The sequence below is a fragment of the Scyliorhinus canicula genome, chromosome 1, assembly GCF_902713615.1.
Source record: "Scyliorhinus canicula chromosome 1, sScyCan1.1, whole genome shotgun sequence".
In the NCBI taxonomy this organism is placed as follows: Eukaryota; Metazoa; Chordata; class Chondrichthyes; order Carcharhiniformes; family Scyliorhinidae; genus Scyliorhinus; species Scyliorhinus canicula.
Window position 1 is genome coordinate 88347135 of NC_052146.1, and position 18627 is coordinate 88365761.

Below are 18627 nucleotides of genomic sequence, written 5' to 3' on the forward strand. Positions count from 1 at the left end.
GGGGGTCGGCGGCCACCGCGCATGCGCTGGTTGGCACCGCCCCAACTGCGCATGCGCGGGACCCGAGCCTCTGGCGCCCCCAAGCACATGGCGCCCCGGGCGACTGCCCGAGTTGCTGGTGCCTTGAGCCGGCCCTGCGTAGATGAGCGCCTGGCAAATCATAACATTCAAGGTTATAGAACATAGAACAGTACAGCACAGAACAGGCCCTTCGGCCCTCGATGTTGTGCCGAGCAATGATCACCCCACTTAAACCCACGCAACCCGTATACCCGTAACCCAACAATCCCCCCATTAACCTTACACTACGGGCAATTTAGCATGGCCAATCCACCTAACCCACACATCTTTGGACTTTGGACTGTGGGAGGAAACCGGAGCGCCCGGAGGAAACCACGCACACACGGGGAGGACGTGCAGACTCCACACAGACAGTGACCCAGCCGGGAATCGAACCTGGGACCCTGGAGCTGTGAAGCATTGATGCTAACCACCATGCTACCGTGAGGCCCCAATACCGTTATGGGACACGTGCTGGCAAATGGGATTAGTTGGGTAGCTCAGGTGTTTTTCATGTGTTGGTGCACATTCGATGGGCCGAAGGGCCTCTTAAGCACTGTATTTTCAGTGATTCTGTGATTCTCGCTTCAACCTCTAGTTCCTTCCTCCAGCACACATCATTCCTAAACTACCTGCTCCTGAACCTTAATGGCCAATAAGAAGTTCAAGAGCATAACCTAGCAGAGACTTTGCTCCATACCCTCTCGAAACAAAGGGCGCGATTCTCCCAAAACGGCAGAAATCGTAAGGCTGGCGTCAAACCCGGGCAGGTTTGACGCCAGCGCGCCCCTTCCTGACTGGGAACCGATTCTGGTCCCCGGTCGGGGCTAGCAGCCCGACGCTGCAAGCTCCGGCATCACGGGCTTAACGAATTTCGTTAAGCCCGCTTGCCGGAGTTAGCGCCGGCTGACGCGTCATATGACGTCAGCCGCGCATGCGCGGATTGGAAGACTCCAACCCGCGCATGCGCGGATGACGTCATCGCGTATTTGCGCGAAACCCGCGCATGCGCGGGCCGGGATGCCCCTCAGCCGCCCCGCGAATGGATACTGCGGGGCGGCGGAAGGACAAATAGTGCGCGGGCATCGGGCCCGCTGCCCGCGATCGGTGGGCACCGATCGCGGGCCCATGGCACCCTTGGCACGGCCGTGGTGCTGCCGTGCCAATCCGTGCCATGGTTATAAAAAGCGAGTTGTTCCCACCGTTTTTACGAACGGCCAGACCAGGTCTGTTTGCCGTTCGTAAAAACAGCGTAAAGGGCTGGGACTTCGGCCCATCGAACAGCTGTGAATCGCTGCCGGCCGTAAAAAAACGGCGGCAGCGATTCGTGTCGGGAGTTGGGCGGGGGGGGGGGGGGGGAGAATAGCGGGAGGGCGGGAAAAATGTCGGGAAGGCCCTCCCGCTATTCTCCGACCCGTCGTGGGGGTCGGAGAATTTCGCCCAAAATACTTGTTTTCCACTCAACACCCACCAAGAATACGACTGGGAGCACAACATAGAATCATAGAATCCTTACAGTGCAGGAGGACATTCAGCCCATCGAGTCAGCACTGGTCCTTGGAAAGAGCACCCTACCTAAGCCCACACCCCCAACCTATCCCCGTAACCCAGTAACCCCAACTATCCTTTTGAACACTGTACATCTTTGGACTGTGGGAGGAAATGCGGGGCACCCAGAGGAAACCCACACAGACATGAGGAGAACATGCAAACTTCACACAGTCACGCAAGGCCGGAATTCAACCCAGGTCCTTGGTGCTGTGAAGCAGCAGTGCTAACCACTGTACCATGGTGCCGGCCATATGTGCCCAACATGTGCATAGCATCACCAGATCCCAGGCACATTGCCACTTTATGACAAAATGAATGCTTTGCAAATGAAAATGATCAAAGTTTTGCGTGGGTTTTTAAACATAAACAGTAAAGTACCAGGGAGTTCTCTTGAACGGTTAAATTAAGCTTTATGAAGCAGACTAATAGTATGAGTAATCAAATCTATTAATTCTTCTCTGGCTCAATCCTTTAAAACTCAATAAATGTAAATAATGATCACATAAAATAGTAGTGCTCTAAAAGGCTTCAGTAACAGTTTCCAGCTGATTTACCTTCAAAGACTGTGAAGACATTTGGGTCCACATAATGCATCAACTCATTGTAATCTATTTCATATTTGTCATAGTGTCCGCCAAACAAGGTGTTGAATCCTTTCATTTCATAATGGACAGGAATGGGGCCGTCCTTAGAATCGGCAATCCACATGGTGTAGGTGTTCTCCTTTTTACCGATAGCAGTATAATTGTGCCACACACTGCAATGAATTCCTTTGTAGTCATCTTCCTTTATGAACTAAGAAACATAGAAACATAGAAAATAGAAGCAGGAGGAGGCCATTCGGCTCTTCGAGCCTGGTCTGCCATTCATTATGATCATGGCTGATCATCAAGTTCAATACCCTGATCTCGCCTTCCCTTATATCCATTGATCCCTTCAGCCCCAAGAGCTATGTCTAATTCCTTCTTTAAACTACACAATGTTTTGGCCTCAACTACCTCTGTGGTAGCGCATTCCACAGATTCACCACTCTCTGGGTGAAGAGGATTCTCCTCACCTCAGTCCTAAAAGGTTTACCTCTTATCCTCAAACTATGACCCACAGTTCTGGACTCCCCCACTATTGGGAACATTCTTTCTGAATCTATCCTGTCTAAACCTGTTAGAATTTTGTAAGTTTCTATGAGATCCCCTCTCACTCTTCTAAACTCCAATGAACATAATCGTAACTTACTTAGTGTCTCCTCATATGACAGTCCTGCCATCCCTCAAATCAGCCTGGTAAACCTTCGCTGCACTCCTTCCATAGCAAGAACATCCTTCCACAGATAAGGACATCAAAACTACACACAATACTCCAGGTGTGGCCTCACCAATGCCCAATACAATTGTAATAAAACATCCCTATTCCTCTACTCCAATCCTCTCGCTATAGAGGTCAACATACCATTTGCCTTCTTTACTGCCGCTTACTTTCAGCGACTGAAGAACGAGGATTCCAAAGTCTTGCTGAGTATTCACCTTTCTCAATTTACACCCATTCAAATAATAATCTGCCTTTCTATTTTTGCTACTAAAGCGGATAACCTTACATTTATCCACATTATACTGCATCAGCCATGCATGTGCCCACTCACTCAGTGTGTCCAAATCCTGCTGAAGCATCTCTGCATCCTCCTCACAGCTCACCACCCCCCCACCCACTTTGTACCATTTGCAAATTTGGAGATAATACATTCAGTCCTCTCATCCAAATCAATAATATATGGGTCAGAATTCTCCGACCCTGCAGGGGTAAATCCCGCCCCTGCCGTGGCCACAATTCTCTGCCACCCAGGAATTGGCTGGGGCGGGAATCACGTCGCTCCGATCGGCGTGCCCCCCCGCGGCGATTCTCCAGCCTGCGATGGGCCGAACTCCCGCCGCTGACAGGCCACTCCCGCCGGCGTGGTTTCAACCACCTCTGGTGGCGGCGGGATTGGCGGCGCGAGCGGGCCCCCGGGGTCCTGGGGGGGGAGCGGGGCGATCGGACCCCAGAGAGTGCCCCCACGGTGGCCTGGCCCGCGATCGGGGCCCACCGATCAGAGGCCGGGCCAGTGCCATGGGGGCACTCTTTTTCTTCCGCCGCCACCACGGCCTCCACCATGGCAGAGGTGGAAGAGAACCCCCTATTCTTTTTTCTTCCGCCGCCGCCACGGTCTCCACCGGCATGTGCCGGTGGTGACATCAGCGCGAACCGGCGAAGGCCTTTCAGCCAGCACCGATGCCAGGCGGCGGGCGTCAAAGGCCGTTGGCGCCGGTTTTGGCGCCAGTCGGCGTGGGGCCGACCACTCCGGCGCGGGCCTAGCCCCTAAAGGTGCGGAGAATTCCGCACTATTGGGGAGGCCCGACGCCGGAGTGGTTGGCGCCACTCCGCTACGCCGGGACCCCCCCGCTCCGCCGGGTAGGGGAGAATCCCGGTCATGATGTGAACAGTTGGGGTCCTAGCACAGAACCCTGAGTTACCCCACTAGTCACTGCCTGCCAGTCAGAAAAAGACCTATTTATTCCAACTTTTTGCTTCCTGTCTGCTAACCAGCTTTCTATCCATCCCCATTAGTTTAGTAAGCACAAATAAAATCACAGTTTTCAGCAAGATTCTGTATTAGTTTAATTTATCTTTCAGATGGCGGCTAATGAATAGATAGTAAATACCATCCTTACAAAAATATGTCTCTTGATTCAGGTTTCCCAAAGGACATTTCAAGCAGAATCTAAAATGTTATGTGACCTTATTCTGGTTCAAGGGAGTGACACCAAATGTCTTCGCTATGCTGTAATAAATGTACCCTTAAAACTTGCAGTAACAGCTTCTTCAGTCCAACATTCAGTCATTCCACTCGACGTAATTTGCATTTCACTTAGGGTTGCCAACCCTCCAGGATTGGATCAATACTCCACAATAGTGAAGATCAATCACCAGAACATGCAACCCTGGAGAAAGATCATCGGGAATTTTTTTTAAAAATTGGGGCGGCATTTTTTTTGAATGTTTCTCGTGACCAGACATAAAAATACTGAAAATGGGTAATTAGTCTTATTGTTTCAGAACTAGTGTAGGAAAGGTCGTACATCACAAGGATGGATGTGTTGATCGACTACTGGTTGGAGTGTGGGGGCAACTATGTGATGAAACCAGGTATGCATTTAATCACAGTCGGCAATCCTAATTGGAATCATTTCTCAGCTTATTCCATTCTATAATGCACCTCCTTACCTGAAAACCGTGCAAATTTGGAATAACAGGCTGAGCATAGACAGGATCAAAGATGGTTCCATTTATTTGGAAGCATTTCATAACGTTTGTTTCAGTTTCCGTAGTTTCTGGAGAAATCTTATAACTAATTCCGTCTGGCTTTTGGAATTCACACTGTACAGTTATAACCTGGCCTGCAAAATTGGTAGAAGCTTTTATTGAGTTATTAAAGATCATAACTATTGAAAGGTTTCTGTCCTAAATAGAGATGATATTAAATGGTCCCATGTCTTGTGAGCAGATCACTCTAGGGTTCATGTTCAACACACCTCTAGTGACATTCTGTTTTCAGTATAGGATTCTGAGTCACATCAGCATCAATATAAAGGAAGGATGTTGCAAATTTCTGTTACAAATTATAAAGTCATCAAAATAAAAATCTGGGTGGGATTCTCTACCGATGGGATTCTCCGTTTTGCCGGCGTCCGGGGGTTTCCCGAAGCCATCATAGAATTTACAGTGCAGGAGGCCATTCGGCCCATCGAGTCTGCACCAGCTCTTGGGAAGAGCACCCTACCCAAGGTCAACACCTCCACCCTATCCCATAACCCAGTAACCCCACCCAACACTAAGGGCAATTTTGTACACTAAGGGCAATTTATCATGGCCAATCCACCTAACCTGCACATCTTTGGACTGTGGGAGGAAACCGGAGCACCCGGAGGAAACCCACGCACACACGGGGAGGATGTGCAGACTCCGCACAGACAGTGACCCAAGTAGGAATTGAACCTGGGACCCTGGAGCTGTGAAGCAATTGTGCTATCCACAATGCTACCGTGCAGCCATGGGGCTGCCCCACAATGGGAAACCCCATTGACCGGCCGGCGTAATGGAGAATCCCGCCGGCGGATTGGGGCAGAAAAGTGGCGCTGTGGGTGGAGAATGCAGCCCATGGTTTTTTTTTCATCCAAATTTATACTCCCATTGACCAGAACATCCCAGATTTGAGATAAGTAAAACCTGAAGTTGTTAATATTATTGTCCTCTTCTGATTTAGGCTGAGTAAATTGGGTCTACAACGTGTGAAATTTAGAAGAATGAGAGGTGACCTCATTGAAACATACAAGATTCTGAAGGGACTCAACAGGGTAGACACACTGATGTTATTTCACCTGGCTGGGAAATCAAAAACACCGGGGGGGCACAGGCTCCAGAAAAGCAGCAGATCCTTTTGGGCTGAAATGAGGAGAGATGCCTTCACTGAAAGAGTTGAGAGTCTTTGGAATTCTCCATCCCACAGGTTTGTGGATGCTCCATCATTGAGCATATTTAAGGCAGAGGTAGAATTTTGGTTTCACAGTGAATCAAGTAATAAGGGGAGCGGGGGCAGAAGAACAGCCAGTTCGTATTGAATGGTGAAGCAGGCTAGAGGGGCTGTATGGTCTGCTCCTGCTCCTATTTATTAGGTTATGTTCCCCCTGCTGATCCTTAACCCAGCGGATAAGAAGGTGAACTAAGTCAAAATTTATCCTAATATTGCTCATCGAGTATAAATTTAGTCTTAATGAAATTGTTAGAGTAAATTCAGAGACAAAACAAGTGTATTCAAGTTGTCGGGGCCACAATTATTTACAATATATATCAATGACTGGTGGCGAGGGAAGTGAATGTACAATTGCCAAGTTTGCCAATGGGTGGGAAGGCAAAGTGATGAAGATGACACAGAGTCGACAGAGGGGTATGGATGGGTCAGGTGAGTGGGCAATAACCTGGCAGATGTCCCAATACATCTTAGTTGAATAGGTCATTATATTCTATATTTTCTGTGGCACTTTGGTAGGAAGAATAAAGCAGCTGAATATTATTTGGAGATCCTTGTGTATAAATCATAAAAAGCTTGCATGCAAGTTCAGCAGATAATTGGGAAGACAAATGAAATGTTAGCCTTTATTTCAATGGGCATGGAGTATAAACATAGGGAAGTTTTGCTAAAACTATACAAGGAACTAGTTAGACCACACCGGGAATACTGTGAACAGTTTTGGTCCCCTTATCTAAGGAAAAATATACTGGCATTGGAGACAGTCCATAGAAGGTACTCGGTTGATCTTGGGTATGGAGTGATTTTCTTATGAGGTTGTGTAGATTGGGACAGTACTCATTGGAGTTTAGAAGAATGAGAGGCGACCTTATTGGGACATATAGGATTCTCAAGGGGCTTGTCAGGATAGATGCTGAGAGGTTAGAATCCTTACAGTGCAGGAGGCCATTCGGCCCATCTAGTTTGCACCGACCCTCTGAAAGAGCACCCCATCTAGGCCCACTCCTCTCCCCATCCATCACCCCACCTAACCTGCACATGTTGTTTTCCCTTGTGGGAGAGTCTAGGACATAATCTCAGCGTAAGGGGTCGCCCATTTAAGACAAAAGAGAGGAGGAATTTATTCTCTCAGAGGGTAGTGAATCTGTGGAAGTTTTTACCGCAGAGAGCTGTAGAGGCTGGGTCGCCAAGTATGTTCAAGGCTGAGATAGACAGATTTTTAATCAGTAAGGGAATCGAGGGGTAAATGGATAAGGGGGAAAGTGGAGTGGAGGAGTATAGCTTATCAGTCATGATCTCATTGACTGGCAGAGCAGACTTGGTGGACCGAGTGGCCTACTTCTGCCCCTTGCCTTATGATCTTTTGAAAGCCATGAGTAATTTACACCGATCAAAACTATACCATCATAGTAGTCAATGCGGCTGACTTCCCCAGTCTCACTGTACCAAGCTTCAAATGGTTCTTCAATTTCAGCATAGGGCAATGAAAGAATTCCTGTTGACAAGATGGTTCAAAAATTAACCTCGACCCAAAAGAGAAAAGCATAGCATTATCTTCATTCGCAAAATAAGCTCCAACCACCAATTTCTAATGGTTCATTATTGATACCAGTTAATAATTAAAAGATTAAATTCAATTTCAAGTCATTTACAGCAATTGGAGACCAAAGAGTTACAAGGATATACATTTTGTGTACATCTGGGAGTATTTTGGTTGAATCACCTTGACACCCTGTTTGCACCTTAACGGCCATCGGCATAAAGCGCTGGAATTCCTTCCTTAAATCTAGCTGCATCACTATCCTCCTTTACCCACTCTTTAAATCCGATCTAATTAGCCAAATCTTTGGTCACTTGTGCAACTATCGCCTTCATAGAATTTACAGTGCAAAAGGAGGCCATTTGGCCCATCGAGTCTGCACTGGCTCATGGAAAGCGCACCCTACTTAAGGCCACCCTATCCCTGTAACCCCGTAACCCAGCAACCCCACCTAACCTAAGGGCAATTTTGCATGGCAAATCCACCTAACCTGCACATCTTTGGACTGTGGGAGGAAACCAGAGCACCCGGAGGAAACCCACGCAACACGGGAGAAATATAGGGGCTGGTTTAGCACAGGGCTAAAGAGATGGCTTTTAAAGCAGACCAAGGCAGGCTAGCAGCATGGTTCAGTTCCTGTACCAGCCTCCCCGAACAGGCACCGGAATGTGGTGACTCGGGGCTTTTCACAGTAACTTCATTTGAAGCCTACTTGTGACAATAAGCAATTTTCATTTCATTTTTTCACTTGCAGACTCCGCCACAGACAGTGACCCAAGCTGGGAATCGAACCTGGGACCCTGGAGCTGTGAAGCACTGTGCTAACCACTGTGCTACCGTGCTGCCCAAAGCTTATGAAGCTCAGCATGCAATCTTATTCAGCAACACTCATGAAGTACTTGGAGATGTTTTCTACATGCTAGATAAATGCAAATGGTTACTGGGTACAGATTATATAAACTGGATTTATATAGAATTTGTTTTAATTTTAAGTTTTTGTTCTGTATGCAACTTTCTTTGGAGAAGGTATTGTTAGAAGTCCCAATACTCAAGAGGGCAAAACAGTCAATCATGTGGACATCAATATTCAATCTCACCTCATGGCTGAACAAATCAATAATATGGATCAAACAAGCAAAGAAATACAAATGCATCTCTTGGCAAAAGTCCCAGGCCACAAGACAAAATTGCTCAATTCTCACTTCGCCAAAATGCCACATTGCTTGTGTTCATCACCAATCCGATAAGCTACCAAATCAGTTTTGTTATAAACTTGTTTGTCCAGCAGCATTTCTCGGTGTCTCTGAAAAAGTATGAGTCTGGGTCGTAATGCAACAACTGTTACAGTCCCCTTAAAGACTGATCATCTTAAACAAGAGATTTGAATTCCATAGAATCCCTACAGTGCAGAAGGAGGCCATTCGGCCATCGACTCTGGACTGACCCTCTGAAATAGCACTCTACATAGGCCCAATCACCTGCCCTATCCCCATAACCCCACCTATCTCCATAACCCCACCTAACCTGCATATCTTTTGACACTCAGGGGCAATTTCTAGCAAGGCTCATCCACCTAACCTGCACATCTTTTGACTGTGAGAGGAAACCAGGAAGAAACCAAAAAAGCTAGAATCGAACCTGGGTCCCTAGCACCGTGAGGCAGCAGTGCTAACCACTGTGCCGCTCAGTTGCCATATAAAAGGAAACTCACAACAAGATTTCAAGTTGTAACACTTTTATTATAACAAAGAAATCAAAAACAACTAAACAATACTTGGTAAGCAACTAATACATAAACTACAGAAAAGAGCCCCCCCCCCCCCCCCCCCCCCCCCGCGCTTTAATACAATCCCCATGCTGCAGCTAAACCATACGGCCAACTATCTGCAGAATTGTGTTTTACAGGAACTAGTCTTAACATTATTCCCAGCTTCCAATAGGTCCACTTTTCCCTGTTTTGCTGAGTCTTAACATCAAGCGACCATCAAAAGGCATTTTCTCAGTTTTCAGAGAGTTTTCAAACTAATTACCAGCTCGGCCTGGTCTGATGATTCCAGCTAGAAAGAGAAATTATGACGGACGGAGACACCATCTATGGTTAACTAAGAAGTTGCGGAAATATATGGAAAAAGATTTATAACTACCCAAAGAGGAGTGACAGGTTAGATGATTGGTTAGAATGTGCAGAACAGCAGAGAATGACTAGAAGGTCAATTAGGAGAAAGAAATGATTGTAATCTAGCTTGGAATGTAAAAAAAAGATGGCAAGAGTTTCTGTAAATCCGGTAGTAATGTGGACACTTGGATGACGGGGATACAATGAGGGCTACATATCGGGGGCACGGGAGTTTCCCCCTGGGTGCGGGCAGACACACAGTATGCAAGAGCTGCTCAGTATTATCAATAAATCTTTATTGTTGTTAGTCCCTGGTTGCCAGTGTTATGTTTGGTCCCTTGTACTTTATGAAGTAACTCACTAAACACTTTGATCTATCCAAACCAGGATCATTTTATTGTGTCTCATGTGTTAAGATGGCAATCGGATACAGACCACGTTATCCTGGAATATTGCTACTCCTCTGTAACTTACACCTAGCACTGACCATTCACATATACATCTATTACCCTGTCCATCTTCTTCAGAAGATGGCTCCCTTTATATCCAGGTCACAGGTCACATGATCTTGGTTTGGAGACCGCAGGGTGTGTCTGCACTGCCACCTGCTGGTTGGGGGTGCACACCATCCAACTATGATATAGCCCACAGGCATTTCACCATATTCCGTTGTTCGAACCCAGTACTTCTACCTGGTGTCAGGAGTTGGCAGAATGGCACAGGGTCTTTGCCATATCGACCCGCATGTGTTTGACAAAAACACTGCAGAAAATTTGTCAAAATTCAAAAAAAGTGACATATCTACTGTGGTGCCAGCCTTATCAGATGCATCAAAGAAGGTGCAGTTGTAAACGTTCTTGAATTTACCAGGCCCAGAGGCAGTGAGAAATTTGAATCTTTTAAATTTGAATCTTTTGAATCTGTTTGGGTTTCCTCCAGGTGCTTGGGTTTCCTCCCACAGTCCACAGAAGTACAGGTTAGGTGGATTGGCCATGATAAATTGCCCTTAGTGACCAAAACAAAAAGGTTAGTGGTTATTTGGTTACAGGGTGTGGTGGTATGATTAACATAGCTGCCTGCCATTGGTGCAGAACACCGGCTTACCATTGGCCCAGGTCGGTCATGTGCCTCTCGTCCGATTGGTTGAGACCAGTCATGTGACGGCTCCCCGATTGGTCGAGAGGCTGAGTTAACCCCGCCTCCAGGGCGAGGTATAAATACCCAGCACGGCCTGCGGTCAGCCATTTACTGTAGTCGACCGCAGGGCTAACATCTAGCTTATTAAAGCCTACTTTTGTACAGCAACTCGTCTCGCGTTCAATTTTTTTTTTATAAATGTTTTTATTCAGTTTTCGTATTTTATATTGAACAAATTACAAATTGTTAGGAGAGAGAAAAAAAAACAAACAAAAACAAACACGCAAAAATTAACACACATATTTACAGGTAAGCATCTTCGTAGTAGTAACTGCGCCCCCCCCCCCCCCCTCAACATGTTTATTTAGCTTGGTTTTGGGCCTTAGCTAGCCATCGAACCCCCGTAACGAACCTGTAGCCCCCCCCCCCCTCCCGCTACCTTCCCCCGACTATTCTTCCTCTTGTACATTGGCCACAAATAGGTCCCGGAACAGTTGCATGAATGGCTCCCACGTTCTGTGGAAGCCGTCGTCCGACCCTCGGATGGCAAATTTGATTTTCTCCATTTGGAGAGATTCCGAGAGGTCGGACAGCCAGTCCGCAGCTCTGGGCGGTGCTGCTGACCGCCAGCCAAACAGGATTCTACGGCGGGCGATCAGGGAGGCAAAGGCAAGGGCATCCGCCCTCCTCCCCAGGAATAGATCTGGCTGTTCTGAAACCCCGAAGACCGCCACTATCGGGCATGGCTCCACCCTCACTCCCACCACTTTGGACATTACCTCGAAGAAGGCTGTCCAGTACTCCACGAGTCTGGGGCAGGACCAGAACATGTGGGCGTGGTTGGCCGGGCCTCTTTGGCACCGTTCACATCTGTCTTCCACCTCCGGGAAGAACCTACTCATACGGGTTCTTGTTAAGTGGGCTCTATGTACCACTTTTAGTTGCGTCAGGCTGAGCCTTGCGCACGTGGAGGTGGAGTTGACCCTATGCAGTGCTTCGCTCCAGAGTCCCCACCCGATCTCCATCCCCAGGTCGTCCTCCCATTTCCTCCTTGTTGCGTCCAGTACGGTGTCGTCCCTATCTACCAGTCGGTCATACATGTCACTACAGTTCCCTTTCTCTAGGATACTTGCGTCCAGTAGGTCTTCCAGTAGTGTCTGTCGTGGCGGTTGTGGGTACGTCCTTGTCTCCTTTCGTAGGAAGTTTTTGAGCTGCAGGTACCGTAGCTCGTTCCCCCCAGCTAGCTGAAATTTCTCTGTCAGTTCGTCCAGTGTTGCGATCCTGTCGTCCGTGTACAGGTCCCTGACTGTCAGTGTCCCCCCGTCCTGCCTCCACCTTTTGAAGGTGGCGTCGGTCAGTGCTGGTTTGAACCTATGGTTGTTGCAGATGGGAGCCCTGTTCGACATTTTGGTCAGGCCAAGTTGCTGCCGCAGTTGGTTCCAGGATTGGAGGGTGGCTGTCACCACTGGGCTGCTGGAGTGTTTTTTGGGTGGGGATGGGAGTGCTGCCGTGGCGAGGGCCCGGAGGGAGGTTCCCATGCAGGAGGCCTCCTCCGCACGCACCCACTCAGCTTCTGGCTCCTGGATCCATCCCCTTACTCGCTCGGCTGTTGCTGCCCAGTGGTAGAGTTGTAGATTCGGGAGGGCTAACCCTCCCCTGGTTTTTGTTTTTTGTAAGACCTTCTTTGGGATCCTAGCATTTTTACCCCCCCATACGAACGCCATGATGAGTTTGTCCAGCGCTTTGAAAAAGGCCTTGGGGATGTAGATCGGAATGGATCTAAACAGGAAGAGGAACCTGGGCAGTACGTTCATTTTGATCGTCTGAACTCTCCCCGCGAGGGAGAGCGGGAGTGTGTTCCATCTTTGCAGGTCCTTTTTAACTTCCTCCGTCAGGCTGGTGAGGTTCCATTTGTGGATCCCTTTCCAGTCATGGGCTATTTGGATCCCCAGGTAGCGGAATTTATGTCGGGCTTGTTTGAACGGCAGCCCCTTTAGTGCTGCCCCCCCCCCCCCCCCCTTGCGGGTGTAATGGGAAGATCTCACTTTTGCTCATGTTGAGTTTGTAGCCCGAGAAGGCTCCAAACTCTTTCAGGAGCGCGATGATCCCGTCCATGCTGCTTTGTGGGTCCGAGATATAGAGGAGCAGATCATCCGCATAGAGTGAGACTCTGTGCTCTCTACCTCCCCTTCGGATCCCCCTCCAATTTTTTGCTGCCCTGAGCGCGATTGCTAGCGGTTCGATTGCTAGTGCGAACAGCAGCGGGGACAGTGGGCATCCTTGTCTGGTGCCCCTGTGCAGCTGGAAGTATTGGGAGTTGGTATTGTTGGTCTGTACACTCGCCATGGGAGCGTTGTACAGGAGCTTTACCCAAGCGGTGAACCCTGTTCCAAGCCCGAACCGCTCCAGTACCTCTATGAGGTATTTCCATTCGACTCTGTCGAAGGCCTTTTCTGCGTCCAGGGAGACGATCACCTCTTGTGTTCTCTCCCCGGAGGGGGTCATTATCACGTTCAGCAGGCGCCTGATGTTCGCGGTCAGCTGTCTACCTTTGACAAAGCCCGTCTGGTCCTCTGTGACCACCTCAGGTACACAGTCTTCTAGCCTTTTGGCTAGGATTTTGGCCAGTATTTTGGCGTCTGCGTTCAGCAGAGATATGGGTCTGTATGACCCACATTCCGTTGGGTCTTTGTCTTTCTTAGGTATCAGCGAGATTGAGGCCTGTGCTAACGTGGGTGGCAACGTGCCCCTAGCTAGCGAGTCTGTGAACATCTCCCGCATGTGCGGGGCCAGCGCTGTCGCAAATTTTTTGTAGAAGTCCGCCGGGAATCCGTCCGGTCCCGGCGCCTTCCCCGCCTGCATGGAGCTAATGCTGTCCATGATCTCTCCCAGTGCTAGTGGTGCTTCCAGATCCCGTTTTCTGCCCTCTCCCACAACTGGTATGTTCAGTCCGTCAAGAAACCGGTTCATCCCAGCCTTCCCCGTTGGGGGCTCTGAGGTGTACAGCTCTTGGTAGAAGGCCTTGAAGGTTTTGTTAATCTTCTCTGGTTCTGTTTCCAACGTGCCTCTGGTATCTCTGATTTGCGCGATTTCTCTGCTGGCTGCCTGCTTTCTCAGCTGGTGGGCCAACAGGCGGCTGGCTTTGTCTCCGTGTTCGTATAGGGCCCCGCGTGCCTGGCGGAGTTGGTGTACTGCTTTCCTGGTGGAGAGCAGGTCAAAGTTCCTTTGTAATTCTTTTCTCTCCGCCAGGAGTTCTACAGTCGGGGCCTCGGAGTATTTATGGTCTACCTCCAGTATGGAGTCGACCAGCTTCTGCCTAGCCACCCTTTCCTCCCTATCTCTTTGCGCTTTGTAGGCTATGATTTCCCCTCTTAGTACGGCCTTAAGCGCTTCCCAGAACGTGGAGGGTGAGACCTCCCCGTTTTGGTTGATCTCAGTGTACTCCGCTATGGCCTGCGCTATCCTTTGTCTCGCGTTCAATTGATGGTTCATCACGGGGAAAGGGTGGAAGTGAGGGCTTAAGTGGGTCGGTGCAGACTCAATGGGCCAAATGGCCTACTACTGCACTGTATGTTCTATGTTTTTATTTTTCAATCAGAGGAAGTCAAGGAGGACCCCAGGATATTGTTAAAAAAGATTCTATTGGATAATTTGATGAACTACTTCACTCGTACCCAGTGACCTTAAAAATCCGTGCCAGGAAATGCACCATTAGCTTCCTTAGGGTTCCATTCGGTGTCACAAATGGGGTCTCGGTCTTCCAACGGGAGATGGACCGAATGGTCGACAAGTATGGATTACGGGCTACCTTCCCGTACCTCGATAATGTCACCATCTGCGGCCACGACCAGCAGGACCATGACACCAACCTCCGGAAATTTCTCCAAACCGCAAAACTCCTTAACCTCACTTACAATAAGGATAAGTGCGTGTTTAGCACCGACTGTCCAGCCACCCTCAGCTACATAGTGCGCAACGGAGTGATAGGCCCCGACCCTGAACGCATGCGCCCCCTGATGGAACTCCCTCTCCCCAATACCCTCAAATCCCTCAAACGCTGCCTGGGTTTCTTCGCTTACTACGCCCAATGGGTTCCCAATTACGCCGACAAGGCCTGTCCCCTCATTCAGACCACGACCTTCCCGCCGTCGACAGAGGCCTGCCAGGCCTTTAGCCGCATCAAAGCGGGCATCGCAAAGGCCACGATGCGCGCCATCGACGAGTCCCTCCCCTTCCAGGTCAAGAGCGACGCATCAGAAGTAGCTCTGGCGGCCACCCTGAACCAAGCGGGCAGACCCGTGGCCTTCTTCTCCAGAACCCTCCAGGCTTCCGAACTCCACCACTCCTCAGTGGAAAAGGAAGCCCAGGTCATAGTCGAAGCTGTGCGACATTGGAGGCACTATTTGGCCGGCAGGAAGTTTACCCTCCTCACAGACCAACGGTCAGTGGCCTTCATGTTTGATAATGCACAAAGGGGCAAGATTAAGAATGACAAGATCTTACGGTGGCAGATCGAGTTGTCCACGTACAACTATGAGATCTTGTATCGTCCTGGGAAGCTCAATGAGCCTCCTGATGCCCTGTCCCGCGGTACCTGCGCCAGCGCGCAGATAGACCGCCTCCGCTCCCTCCACGTGGACCTCTGCCATCCAGGGGTGACCCGTTTCTACCATTTCATAAAGACCCGCAACCTGCCTTTCTCCATCGAGAAAGTCAGGACAGTAACCCGTGACTGCCACATCTGCGCGGAGTGCAAACCGCACTTCTACCGCCCCGAGCGCGCACATCTGATCAAAGCATCCCGCCCCTTTGAACGTCTCAGCATTGACTTCAAGAGGCCCCTTCCCTCTAGCAACCACAACATTTACTTCCTGGCGGTAATCGACGAATACTCCCGCTTCCCCTTCGCCATTCCCTGCCCCGACATGACCACATCGACCGTCATTAAGGCCCTCCTCTCCATCTTCTCCCTGTTCGGCTACCCGGCATACATACATAGCGATCGGGGGTCCTCATTTATGAGCGACGAGCTGCGTCAATTCCTGCTCAACAGGGGCATTGACTCTAGCAGGACGACCAGCTATAACCCTCGGGGTAACGGACAGGTCGAGCGGGAGAATGGTACCATCTGGAAGACCATACTACTGGCCCTCCGGTCTAGAGATCTCCCTATTTCCCGATGGCAAGAGGTTATCCCCGATGCCCTACATTCTATCCGCTCACTCCTCTGTACCACAACAAATCAGACACCTCATGAACGTCTTCTGGTTTTCCCCAGGAAGTCGTCCTCCGGATCCCCTCTCCCGACGTGGCTGGCCACCCCCGGACCCATCTTGCTCCGGAAGCATGTGCGGGTGCACAAGTCCGACCCGTTGGTTGAACAAGTCCAGTTACTCCACGCTAACCCGCAGTATGCGTACGTGGAGTACCCCGACGGTTGTGCGGCCTTCCCCCCCCCTTCACCACAGACCCCCCCTGTTTTTTCCCCCCAGCGCCCCACCCAGGCCACCCCTTCCCCATCCATGGCGTCTCCACCACCAGCCCGGGTGACGGAGACAGTTCAAAGACCATCGCTCCCGGACTCCAGGACATCAGCGGAACCACCACCATCGGCTGAACCAGCGTCACCAACTCCACTGCGGCAGTCTGCCAGGACGTCACGGGCAACGAAAAGGCTGATCGAGTCTATTTAATTTTCAACACGATGGACCTTGTATGGACAACATGTACTATTGTGAAATGTCTGGGCCAGTGGGAAGCCAAACCCTTTTTCCCCTTCTCTGGCAACTACTCATACCACCAGTTCTCCCCCCCCTCCCCCCGCCCCCCCCAGGTCTCGTTGATCCCCCCCCCCCCCGGCTTCTTTCTCCGCAAGGGGTGAATGTAGTGGTATGATTAACATAGCTGCCTGCCATTGGTGCAGAACACCGGCTTACCATTGGCCCTGGTCAGTCATGTGCCTCTCGACCGATTGGTTGAGACCAGTCATGTGACGGCTCCCCGATTGGTCGAGAGGCTGAGTTAACCCTGCCTCCAGGGCGAGGTATAAATACCCAGCACGGCCTGCGGTCGGCCATTTACTGTAGTCGACCGCAGGGCTAACATCTAGCTTATTAATGCCTACTTTTGTACAGCAAATCGTCTCTCGTTCAATTGATGGTTCATCACGGGGAAAGGGTGGAAGTGAGGGCTTAAGTGGGTCGGTGCAGACTCAATGGGCCAAATGGCCTACTACTGCACTGTATGTTCTATGTTTTTATTTTTCAATCAGAGGAAGTCAAGGAGGGCCCCAGGATATTGTTAAAAAAGATTCTATTGGATAATTTGATGAACTACTTCACTCGTACCCAGTGACCTTAAAAATCCATGCCAGGAAATGCACCATTAGCACCCTGTGAGAGATTGCATTGTGTGTAGGGTCCATAGTGATGTTGTCCGCAAGCAGTTTCTTCACGAGAATGCTCTAACAATGGAATCTGACATTAGCATCTGTTTGCTATGAGCAATCAGAATGAAGCAGCAAGGAGTTAAGGCAGGAAAGGCGTTTCAAGGTACAGACCCTGCGCCAACTGCGGCAGCCATACTCAGAACTGCATGTTTGGCATTTGGTAAATCCTGCAACAAATGTGACAAATGGAACCATTCTTCCAGGGTTCAGAGCGTGAACAGGGTAAATAAACTGGAGCTCAGAGTAAACAAGGCACTGAGCCTCCAAAAACACTCTACTGTGAGAGTGTCAGCACCATCTGAGCTTTCCACCAGGTTAAACATTACCTGCAGCAATGCAAAACTAAAACTAATGATTGCACTTTCCCCTTGTGTCAAGCCCTGTCCAGGCAGCTGCTCCGGAAATCAATCCACATGTTACAGCAGATCGTAACACCCAGGTGGACCTCGAGGCATCTGACGGACAAATTATCTACACGGAAGCTTTGGCCACTCTCCATTGCGCACAGGGCAGCTTCCACTTTCATCTCATTGACCAAAATGTGAAGATGCTTTTGGGTCTTCAGAACAGCATCAAACTGGGGCTAATAATCCACCTTGGTCCAGATGTACACAGCATCAGTCCACAAAAAGTATAAAGATCTATTCAACTGTGATATCATTGGGAAGCTGTATCATGAAACCAGATGACTTGGTACTACCCTCATCTGTCTCCCGAGAAGAGTACCCTGGTGATGAAGCAGAAAGGAAACGGTCAATGAGCTGGACCAGATGTCAACACAGGTCTCATAGCCCCCACAAACGAGGTCACAGAATGGGTTTTAGCAATGGGGACTGCCGGAAAGAAAGACGGCGCGGTCAAGATTTGCATTGACCTAGTTCACCTTAAAAAAGACACTGCTCAGGCCAAATCGTCTTATGAAGACAGTTGAACACGTTATAGCTGACATGCCCAATGCCAAGGTTTGCCGCATCTTGGATGCGAAGTGCGGATTCTGGCAAATCCCATTGGATGAAGAACCCAAAAACTCTCTACATTCATGTATCCGTTAGGTAGATATTGTTCTTATTGCATGCCCCATGGGATCTCTACTGGCAGTGAGGTCTTCAATTGCTGCAAGGAGCAACTCTTTGCAGGACAACCCTGCAAAATCATTGTCACTGACATCTTGGTCGGAGGTTGTACAATTCAAGAATATGATGCATGTCTTTGTTTAG

The 18627-nt window shown here is 49.4% G+C and overlaps 1 protein-coding gene across 2 annotated transcripts in view; it reads right to left on the reverse strand.

Moving 5' to 3' along the window:
- Window positions 1–18627, reverse strand: part of LOC119964915 (digestive cysteine proteinase 1-like) — a 132995-nt gene that overhangs the window by 100180 nt on the left and 14188 nt on the right. For both annotated transcript variants that reach the window (XM_038795050.1, XM_038795039.1), the window contains exons 3-5: window positions 7572–7664; window positions 4867–5039; window positions 2166–2406 (exon numbers count right to left, since the gene is read on the reverse strand). In XM_038795050.1, coding sequence (XP_038650978.1) covers window positions 2166–2406; window positions 4867–5039; window positions 7572–7664 — 507 coding nt within the window. The remainder of the gene's footprint in view (window positions 1–2165; window positions 2407–4866; window positions 5040–7571; window positions 7665–18627) is intronic.